Consider the following 11,310-nt stretch of genomic DNA (forward strand, 5'->3'; position numbering starts at 1 on the left):
TAATATATTTACTATGAGTAGTTTGATGTAAGGGTTCTCTTAAAAGTAATTGAGTTGATGGATTGTATAGTTTTGAGCTTATAATGGTTGATTTATTTATTATTTGATTATAGTGGATAATGGCATGCTCATGGATGTAGCCCTATATGGAGAGGGTGAATCTTATAAATATTGATGTTTTGTGCGTTTGCTTTATTTTTTTGTAGTTTACACACTTTCACATTGCACAATAATTGGTATCAAAGTAGGGGATGATCTTGGTAACTTCAGTTGAAGATGGAGCTACTGTGATGTGTAGAAAGTCACAAATGCACGATAGTGTGCAAGCTCAAGGTGGTGGAGAGTTGAATTTGATGTGGAGCTCTTGATGCAAGATCAAGAAAATTGATGGCGTGAGAATTTTTAAAGAAAGAAGTAAGTTACACCCAAGATGAAGATTGAAAAGTTAAGATTTGAAGGGCTCAAGCTCAAGTATAAAGAATTGATGATTTGATGACACCCAAGAATTCAAGGTATGCGATGGATTTTGTGTCAATGTGGATACTGTTAGAATTATAATTCAAAATCTTAGTAGAATTTGAATAGGCCTTTTCCTAATTGAGCAGAAGAAATATTCCTCAGTAGGATGATGAAATATTACCTATATGGAGTAAAACTAAGGGTGGCCATGGTCCGGTTTTGAACCGAAATAGAACCGAAATCGGTTCGATCAAAACTGGATCAAAACCGATCAAAATCGGAACCGGCTTCGAACCGGACCAAAACCGTCCTTCTGCGGTTTGGTTCAGGTTCATATTTTTTAAGAACCGTGAATCGGCGGTTCCGAACCGGATTGAACTGACGATTTCGAACCGGATTAAACCGGCGATTTAAATATAAAAAAATTCAATAAATATGTTACCTCACTCCTAATTCATTTATATATATATCATTAATTCTATACACAATTATTCTCTCTTTTTTTTTTCAATTCTTAATATTTTTTCAATTTTTCTCAAATTCTCTAAATAATTATTTTCTACACTCATTTTAATTTCCAATACTCTCTCAATTTTCCTAATTTATTATTTTATATACTTACTGAAATTTTTAATACTATCTCAATTACTTTGTTATTACTTTAAATTCTCAATAAAATTTCCAATACCCTCTATTTTAATTTTTTTTTCTCTTTTATACTTTTTAACTATCAATTATTATATAATTTTTAAAAAAAGGCAAGAAATAGAACTACAAATTTTTATTCATCTAAATCCTAAAAGCATATTTAGGCAAAATTAAGTTCATACACTTTTTGCTAATTTCTTTAAAAAAAATTAATTTCATCTCTAGTTTTTTAATCAGGTTCAAGTCTTTATTTATTAAATTTTTCTTAAAGATAAATTATTTTCTTTCTTTTTTTTTCTTATTTTATTTTGATTGAAAGATTTCTAAGAAGAATTAAAATATTTTTACAAATATAACTTAAATTTTGAATCAATAAAATTTTTCTCTAATTTTTTTTTTTATCTAAGCTACCCTTAAACCATCCCTAAACCGCTTTCAAACCGTCCTCCAAACTGTCTTGAACCGTTCTTTTTCGAACCGCCCTTCAAACCGTTTTAAACCGGGGCTCAAACCAGAACCGGCGGTTCAGGAACTGTCTTCCAAACCGTCCCCTGGTGGTTTGGTTCAGGTTCATAATTTCATTGAACCTAAACCAGTTCAGAGGCAATGAATCGCGATTCCTGAACCGTAGCCACCCCTAAGTAGAACTCTTATTTTAGTGTTATTCCTAAATTGAGTAGAATTCCTAATCAGATTAGGATTGAGAGAATTAATACTATAAATACGAGAATAGTAGAAATATTATTTGGCTTTACCCATGGAGGGTGTCTTCGTCCATTGAATAAAGTAGCTTTCAGCCCATGGAGTGATTGGCTTTGCCAATTGCTGAGGATTTATCTTTGTCTATTGATGAGGAGCTCTTGCCCATTGCAATCCTGTGAATGGAAAGAGGCTTTGACCTAAGGTGGAGAAAGGGCATAATCCAAGAGGAATGGATTATAGCCTATTGTAGTTGAAAACACCTTTTGTGATGTAGTAGTTAAAGTAGTAAATCTGTTGGGTTATGTCTAAAATAGATTGAGAGAACTAACTAATATATTTTCTATGAGTAGTTTGATGTAAGGGTTCTCTTGGGTGTAATTGGGTTGATGGATAGTATAGTTTTGAGCTTATAATAAATGATTGATTTAGTTTTTATTTGATTGTAGTGGATGATAGCATACCTGTAGATATTGCCCTTTATAGAGAGGGTGAACCACGTTAATATTAGTTTTTTGCATATTTATTTTTTTTTATAGTTTACACGCTTCTGCGGTATATAACATGGAATTTAATTTGTGATAAGGTTCTAAGGCATAATTTTTTGATTTGGGCTTGGTGATCTGCAGGCACTTTTTGAAAGCTAGAGTTGAATTTTTTCTTTTTTTTTTTTTTTTGCTAGTTTATGGTTTTTGTTGCTTTGGGCACTGGATGTCAATATGTTGTTTGTCTCTTGGATTGAGCCTTTGGGTAGGTTGAACAGGGGAATTTTGTAATATTCTGTTTGATGTTCCCTTTAGTCTCCGTATTTGGACTTTCTTCTGTCAGGTTTTATTTAATTTAGCATGCTTTCCTCTAAATTGAGTCTTTTGGAGAGGCCTATTGATCAAGGCTTAGAATGATACTAAGTTTTTTTTTTTTTACCTTTAAATATGAATAAAAAAAATCTTACTTATAAAAAACATGCTTACTTTAAAATAATATAAGCAAATATAAGCAACGAGATAATAAAATTAATTAATGATGTACAATTAAAAAATTACGATTTGATTGCATTCCAAATTGAAACCTTAATTATTTAGAAAGTATCCGGTTTCTTTACAAATTAGAAAGATTTATCTAATTTTATTATTTGGAAGGCAAAATCCATTCACAGTAAATCCTCCATCAACAGTAATAACCTGACCAGTTATATAGGAAGCAGTAGGGAAGCAAAGGAATGCCACCATTGATGAAATCTCATTAGGCTTTCCAAACCGAGACATAGGGATTCTACAAAGTAATCGATATATATAATCAGCCAGTTCAGGACTTTCCTGCAAAAAAGAGAAAATTAACCATAAAATATGTGTATCTCTTTCTCTCTTTGTACATGAATCTATTCTTGAAAGTTGAAACATACAATAGAAACGAAGATTGACAAAGCCAAACCTTAGGAAGGCTCAGTGCAAGGCGTCTTAAGTCATAAATTTTGTTGGCCTAGCAGGCGTCTAGAGATAATTTTGATGGTCCCTCAGTCATAAATTTTGTACTGAGAATGCCTAATCTATATAATTATGTGTGGATATAAGAGTGATTAAATGCACAAAACATCTTATGTTTATGGGTTTTGGAAATAGCTAATGTATGCACTCTCATCGCTTTGCAGAGAAATTGTTCATATATATATATATATATATATATATATATATATATATATATATAGGTGAGGAGGTGAAGTACTGAGCAGGTTCAATTACCGTTAGATTTTCCACGAATGGGGTTTTAATTAGCCCTGGTGAAATTGCATTAACGCGAATCATGTCCTTTGCCCACTCACATGCCAGGTTTTTGGTGATTTGATTCAATGCTCCTGTCAGTTCATATATATATATATATATATATATATATATATATATATATATATATATATATATATATATATATATATATATATATATTTCTCTCAGTTTTAATGTTCTAAAAAGTAAATAAAATAATGAAAAATGTAGTTAAATTGAATAAATATACGCATTTATTATAACAAACCTTTAGAAGCTGCATAGATAGCAGATTGAGAAGTAGCAACAATGCTTGCAATGGAAGCAATATTGATAACGCTTCCATTTCCTGATGCCTTTAAGAGAGGGTGTGAAAGTTGACACAGATGATAACAAGACTCAAAATTGATTCCCATTACGAAGGATATGTCTTCAGGACTTATCTCCACTGCGTCTTTAGCTAGACTATCCCAGCGTTATTGACCGTTAAAACATATATAACTGTTGGTCATGCAATTTAAGTCTCCCAATTACGTTTTGTGTCAAAATAAATAGACTAAAAAAAAAAAAAAGGGATGAAAGAACATAGAATCACAAGGTTGTAAATGGCAACTTATTTTGGATTTCATTTTTTGAAGCTACTTGTTATAAAAAAAATTCCTTGGTTCTGTTTGGATGAGGTGAGAGAAGGATAATTAATGGAACGGTAAGGGAGGGTAAGGAAAGGAAAGAGTGAGGAGGGTTATAATAAAAAAAATCTCATGTTTGAAAAGAGGTGAATTAATGGAAAGGCAATGAGAGGTAATGTGTATTCTTTATGTTTAGAAAGAGGTGAAAGAAGGGTAAATAATTATTAAAAGTATAAAAATACCCTTTTCTATTAGATATTTTATTAAATGGTAAATTCATTATGATAAATCTTAAATTTACAAATAATAATGGTCCACTATAAATAAATAACAAAATTAATAAATCAAAATAATAATGTACAAATCTAACAAAGATTGAATAAAAAACAGATTATTTAAAAAAAATGATAATTGAAGTATAATAATTGGAGCAAACTATTGAAAGAATAAATAAAAAAAATAATAATTGAAGTATAATAATTACAGCAAACTATTTAAAAAATAAATGATTGATAGTGGAGATAATATATATGGCCACTTAAAAGAGAATATATTTATTTATAGAGGTACACTAGGTTTATTTTTAATGAGTATAATTGAATTTTTAATAAAAAATTAAGGATATAATAGGAAAATAAATAAAAAAAATTTCAGCTCTCACCTCCCCCTGCTTACACTCCAATTTGGGGTATAAGAAAAATTGAGATTTGAGGAATAAGGAAAGGTAAACTTTACCCCTACTTATCCTTACCATTTACTAACTTACCTCTCTCTAAACATGGTTATAATAGTTACTTACCCCTCCTTACCCTTATTAATCATTCCCTCACCCTCACCCTCACCGTCACCCTCACCCAAACAGGGTGTTAGAATCTCATTGTCTCTCTATTATTCCTTGGATTATCTATTTTTATAATTAGAAGAAGAGATTACTTTACAGAGTCTATTGAATTAATAAAAAGCTTAAAAAATGAAAAATTAAAACTTACAAGAATGTTGAGTTTTCCAGTAAAGATGGAGGAGACAGTCTGCATGAGTTTCTCCCTTTGGTCTCGATGAGATACGTCGCAGACAGACCCAGTTACTTTGAAACCTTTGTTTTTCCATTCCTGTAAACATTGATCAAGCTCTTTTTGATTGCGTGAACACGTGTGCACTGCCACTTCAAATCCTGCTAATTCTTCTACTATAGCATGCCTAACCTTGCAGTAGGTATCTCCAAACAGTTAATTTAAATCAAAGCAAGCTATTAGTCAGATTGAAAGAAGGAAAAGAATTGTTAATTAATTTGAGTTACCAACCCTATGCCTCTTGTTCCCCCGGTGACAACAGCAGTCATTCCCTTGAGAGACCATCTCTTTTCTCTGCTATTCAGCTCTGCTTCTGCCATGGCTTTTTTTTTGTGAAAAATGTCGACTGATACGTAGACGAGGGCGAATTATAGTAATTTGCTTAAACCCGATACATAAACAAAGACAAGGATAATCTTTTTAAGCAGAATGCTCTAAAGGATCCGATGTACAAATAAAAAAAAAGATTTATTTTGACATGAAATGGATATATCCATAAAACTCTAACTTATATTTATGAGATGATAAAATATGGCAAAACCTTTACCAAAAATTGGTTCACGAAGAAACGGACGTATTGGTTCGCGTAAGAATTCACATAAAATACCAAAAGGAGTTATTCATGTTCAAGCAAGTTTTAACAATACTATTGTGACCGTTACAGATGTACGGGGTCGAGTGATTTCTTGGTCCTCCGCTGGCACTTGTGGATTCAGGGGCACAAGAAGAGGAACGCCATTTGCTGCTCAAACCGCAGCAGGAAATGCTATTCAGACAGTAGTGGATCAAGGTATGCAATGAGCAGAAGTCATGATAAAGGGTCCTAGTCTCAGATGAGATGTGGCATTAAGAGCTATTCGCAGAAGTAGTATACTATTAAGTTTCGTCCGGGAACCCCTATGCCACATAATGGCTGCAGACCCCCTAAAAAAAGGCGCGTGTAAAAAAATATTGAAGAGATTTCAAGAGAAATAAATAATTCAACAATTTCAATATTATTATGGTTCGAGAGAAAGTAACAATATCCACTCGGACACTACAAAGGGAAATGTGTTGAATCAAGAACCGATAATAAACGTCTTTATTATGGACGCTTTATTCTGTCTCCTCTTATGAAAGGCCAAGCCGACACAATAGGCATTGCGATGCGAAGAGCTTTGCTTGGAGAAATAGAAGGAACATGTATCACACGTGTAAAATCTGAGAAAATACCACAAGAATTTTCTACTATAGCAGGTATTCAAGAATCAATACATGAAATTTTAATGAATTTGAAAGAAATTGTATTAAGAAGCAATTTGTATGGAACTTGTAACGCATCTATTTGTGTAAAGGGTCCTGATATGTAAATCGCTCAAGACATCATCTTACCGCTTTTTGTGGAAATCATTGATAATACACAAGATATCGCTAGCCTAATCTAAGCAATTGATTTGTGTATTGGATTACAAATCGAGAGGAATCGCGCTATCGATATAAAACCAACAAATAACTTTCAAGTTCAAGACGAAAGTTATTCTATAGATGTCATATTCATGCCTGCTCGAAATGCGAATCATAGTGTTCATTCTTATGGAAATGGGAATGAAAAGCAAGAGATACTTTTTCTCGAAATATGGACAAATGGAAGTTTAACTCCTAAAGAAGCACTTCACTAAGCCTCCGAATTTGATTGATTTTTATTCCTTTTCTACATGCGTAAGAAGAAAACTTACATTTAGAAAAAATCAACACAAAGTTACTTTACCCTTTTTACTTTTCATGATAGAATGACTAAATTAAGAAAAAATAAAAAAGAAATAGCATTGAAATACATTTTTATTGACCAATCAGAATTGACTCCTAAGATCTATAATTGCCTCAAAAGGTCCAATATACATACATTATCGGATCTTTTGAATAAGAGTCAAGAAGATCTTATGAAAATTGAACATTTTCGCATAGACGATGTAAAACATATATTGGGTATTCTAGAAATAGAAAAACATTTCGCAATTGATTTACCAAAGAATAAAATATAAATCCATTGGATTTATATTCATTTTCATCTTTTTTTTTTTGTTCTAAAGAAGATGCAAATGAATTTTGATTCTTTAGAACAAATACATATTTTCGCTTAATAGATCAAAATTTTAATTGATTTGATGTTATATAGGGAGAATTCACTTTGAAGCGACTATTCAATAGATATACACGTCATGATATTTTATTTTACTATTGTATCAATTTGAAAAAGACCTAAAGTTAGGGATTTATCAATAGGTAATGTTGCTCCAATACCTAACCAAAGGGCTACCACAGTACCAATCAAAAAGACGGTTGTCGAATCGACGATTTAAATGGATTTTGGAATTTATTAACATTCTCCAAAAATGTACTTTTAATAATCCCGCAGTAATCAAACCATTAAAAGAACACCTAATAACTTATTGGGTAATGCTTAAGTATTTGAAATACGGAAAGAAATACCATTCGTAATATTTCCAAAGGCGTTGCAAATGGATCCGCAGTTCACCAATCATTGATGGTTCTAGAATCGCTAATCCTACATTACATGCAATAGTTCCTAGAATTACTCTGGAAAAATATATAAAAGATTATTGGGCTATGCAAGTTCTCCGTAATAATTATGACTCATTCCCTCAGTCAATTTAGCTCTTTATACATTATCATTCCAGTTAGGTTTTTAGTTATTGGGATAAGTGAATTCTTATAGATCCATCCTCCGAAAGAACCGGACATGATAATTTTTCATCATCCGGCTCGAGCAAGAATCAAACGAATCAAAGAGACCCATGTAAAAAAATCTTGTATGTCTAGATGTTATAAAATCTATATTTATAAAATCTATATCTATATGTTAGCCATGTCTACACATATATGAATGATTTTATGTTATGTAATAAAAAATGTTATGTAATAAAAAATTGACTGGATTCCTTTTTCCAGAACTGCAATTATCCATTGCAAGGAATTCGTTCTTACAGGTAAATGCTCAATACCCAAGTAGGCCTAAAAGGTGATCATGATCAAGTACTTTTTGGGTCGTCTCAGACCTTTCGATTGGCCTTTATCTCAAAAAAATATCGAGACTTTTTACATACAAAGGATTTACTTGTTACTAATATAGTTTAGCCCCAGTCATTCTTTAAATCCCTTATTTCACTTCACTCCAATAGTATCATAAATCGGGTCAATGCAGAGAAAATGACTGCATTTCCATACTATAAAGTATTAAGTAATAGTAATTAATTAAATGTTAAATAAATAAAATAAAACTAAGTATAAATAAGTAAAATAGCTAAAATAGAATATAGATTCTACCACATCACTTATTCTACTGGGTTTTACGGAGCCTGTTCATGCACAACATGATTAGATCTGATCATAGAAAAGATTCTCTTCAAGTGAACCAGCCTATCCTTTGTATGGGGCTTACGCAGTGGTTGGAACAAAGACACATTTGGTTATTAATTCCAATGTGGCGGATAAAGGCATACATCCGCACGGCTAAATCAATAGTCCAAGTCACACATTCCCATAATCCATTTTTCTCTTAGAGAATTCACTTCAACTATTCATGTCAAATAAAAAACACAATTTTTTGGAGTTGAAGGGAAATATCCAAATACATGTCTTATTCTTTTCAATAATCCATATTTGTAGCAATGAAATACTATTATTCCTCCCCCAAACGATCAATGGTTGATTACAAATATCTAGAATTTATATTCTCTATTATATTCTGTATTCTCTATAAAGGACCTGAAATACCCTCGCATTTATCATTGAAAAGTGCATTAACATAAATACGGCAGTAAGAAGAGGTAATACAAAAGTGTATAAACTATAAAAACGAGTCAAAGTGGATTGTCCTACACTAGCACTTCTGCGTAATAACTCCACCAAAGGCGATCCTATTACAGGAATAGCTTCCAAGACGCTGTTATAATTTTGACCGCCCAATAACCAATTTGGTCCCAAGGTAAGGAATAACCAGTTACACCAAAAGATGCACTAATACAGCAAGAACCACGCCAGAACTCCAAGTCAATTCACGAGGTTTTTAAAGCCACCAAGGAGATATACACGAAATACGTGCAGGATCATCATTAAAACCATCATACTTGCCGACCATCGATGCATCGAGCGGATTAACCAACCAAAGTTAGCCTCGGTCATTATGTATTGAATGTACAAAAGCCTCAGTAACGGTCGGACGGTAGTAAAAAGTCATAGCAAACCCCGTAGCTACTTGTACTAAAAAACAAGTAAGCGTAATTTCTCCTAAACAATAAAATATGTTGACATGGGGAGGAACATATTTACTAGTTATATCATCTGCAATTGCCTGAATCTTGAGACGTTCTTCGAACCAATCATAGACTTTATTGAGATGGGTAAACCAAAAGGACTCCCCCTCCGAGAACCGTATATGAGAATTTCATCTCGTACGGCTCAAACAGAACCACCCAAATACCAGTTGAAACAGATATGTGTAATATAAACTTCTTAATCCTATGATTCAACAGTTTTCTCTGAAGATGACGATACGAAAAAAGAAAAACCCGAAAACTCTTCTTTGTGGTTATAACGCCAAAATATCAAGTCGGCTCACTCATCTCTTGGTGTTGATTGTTACAGGCCTCTTGAATCTTCTATTTACCCATATTTTTCCTTGATTTAGTATTTTTATTTGTATGTAACGCAATCTTATTGCTAGGAATTTTCTTGTTAAGATCCTATAAATCGATTGAAACCTCAGATTCATACTAGAACCACGATGATTTTATAAAACCCTCAAACTAAAGATTCCTTGAGTAAGAACCGTTGTACCATCACTTATTCAATGAATATAAATATAATGAGTAAAAATCCAAAGAAAGGTTTATCCTTTGATCAAACATAAATTAAAAGTTTAAAAGAAGGAAAATCTTTCAATTTATACCTTCTAACTCTTTGAAATTTTTTGGAGTCCGGTCACGGGATCTGAATATTAAGTATGAATCATAGTTCTAATACTTCGTAATCTATTTCATATATTCCGTGCTCCAGATACTAGAATAAAGGATACTAGAATAAATACCTGACGAGGTAAAAAATCATCTCTATCAAGATGACAGACCAACTCTCTGTACTATCAATAGGATAAATTATAACAAGTCGCACACTCATATTCCAGAAATAAAGAAAAAAAAAAAAGAAATTGCACGATCGAACTCCAAAAAGGAAATTAAAGAGAGAAAATAAGGGAAGAGAGAAGAAATGATGATGTAGATGGAGAGAATGAGTAGTTTCTCGTTAGTCTCTTTTTTTTCTCCAAAATTTGTGTGTAAAGATTTTTCAAGTATGACTAAAGACCATTATTCCTTTGTAAAGTAATCGACTATTAAAAATTGACTACGCTTTGGTGTAGGTATTAAATTGTTGCCTAGTAATAAATCGAGAAGTTATATTATCCTCATAGGTATATTACAATTGAAATCTCAAAATATGCATTAGTTATATGATATGTTTGTTAAGTATGAAAATTACAGTAATTGAGAAAAGAGCTAATCCCATCATATGTGAATGGGAGATGATAAAATAAGGGCTCGAATCAACCCATAATGGGCCAAGACCTAAGCTTGTGACTTGAACTCCAAGCCTTCTATGAGGAGGCCATTTTCAGTTGGCACAAGAGAACAACTTCCCTTAATTTGTAGGTTTTTGGCAGATCATGGGAAGCTATTCCCATCATCTCTCATGCATGCTGGATTTTGGTATGTGGATCAACCGCATGCAATTTGGCTTGCAATGTTTTTGCATGAATCGCAAGGTTGAAGGCAAGGCAAAAACTTTAATTGACGTTTTTGTTTTGGTTTTCCCTTAACTACAAAAAGTTTTCTGGTCTAGCAAGAGCTACATATTTGGTTCTATTCTTTGCAGCTTCAAAAGTTGCTAGGTGGTACTTCATTGGGTGCTCTTATTGTGCAAGGTGTGGTGCTCAATATTGAAGTGGAAAGTTTCTCTTTTTTTTTTTTTTCTGCAAATATTTTCTTCGAT

At 32.4% G+C, this 11,310-nt stretch overlaps 1 protein-coding gene and 1 pseudogene across 1 annotated transcript; one reads left to right on the forward strand and one right to left on the reverse strand.

Annotated features, from left to right (window-relative positions):
- Positions 1-2,799: 2,799 nt before the first annotated feature.
- On the reverse strand, positions 2,800-5,591 carry LOC110651942 (tropinone reductase homolog). Its single transcript, XM_058147689.1, has 5 exons — positions 5,497-5,591; positions 5,129-5,392; positions 3,835-4,031; positions 3,546-3,658; positions 2,800-3,122 (listed from the first exon to the last, which is right to left on the reverse strand). The coding sequence occupies exons 1-5, from the start codon at positions 5,583-5,585 to the stop codon at positions 2,922-2,924; spliced, it is 864 nt and encodes a 287-aa protein (XP_058003672.1). The 5' UTR covers positions 5,586-5,591; the 3' UTR covers positions 2,800-2,921.
- Positions 5,592-6,111: 520 nt separating this feature from the next.
- On the forward strand, positions 6,112-7,344 carry LOC131179915 (DNA-directed RNA polymerase subunit alpha-like; annotated as a pseudogene).
- The last annotated feature ends 3,966 nt before the right edge of the window (positions 7,345-11,310 follow it).

This window comes from Hevea brasiliensis, chromosome 5 (genome assembly GCF_030052815.1).
Source record: "Hevea brasiliensis isolate MT/VB/25A 57/8 chromosome 5, ASM3005281v1, whole genome shotgun sequence".
Taxonomy (NCBI): Eukaryota; Viridiplantae; Streptophyta; class Magnoliopsida; order Malpighiales; family Euphorbiaceae; genus Hevea; species Hevea brasiliensis.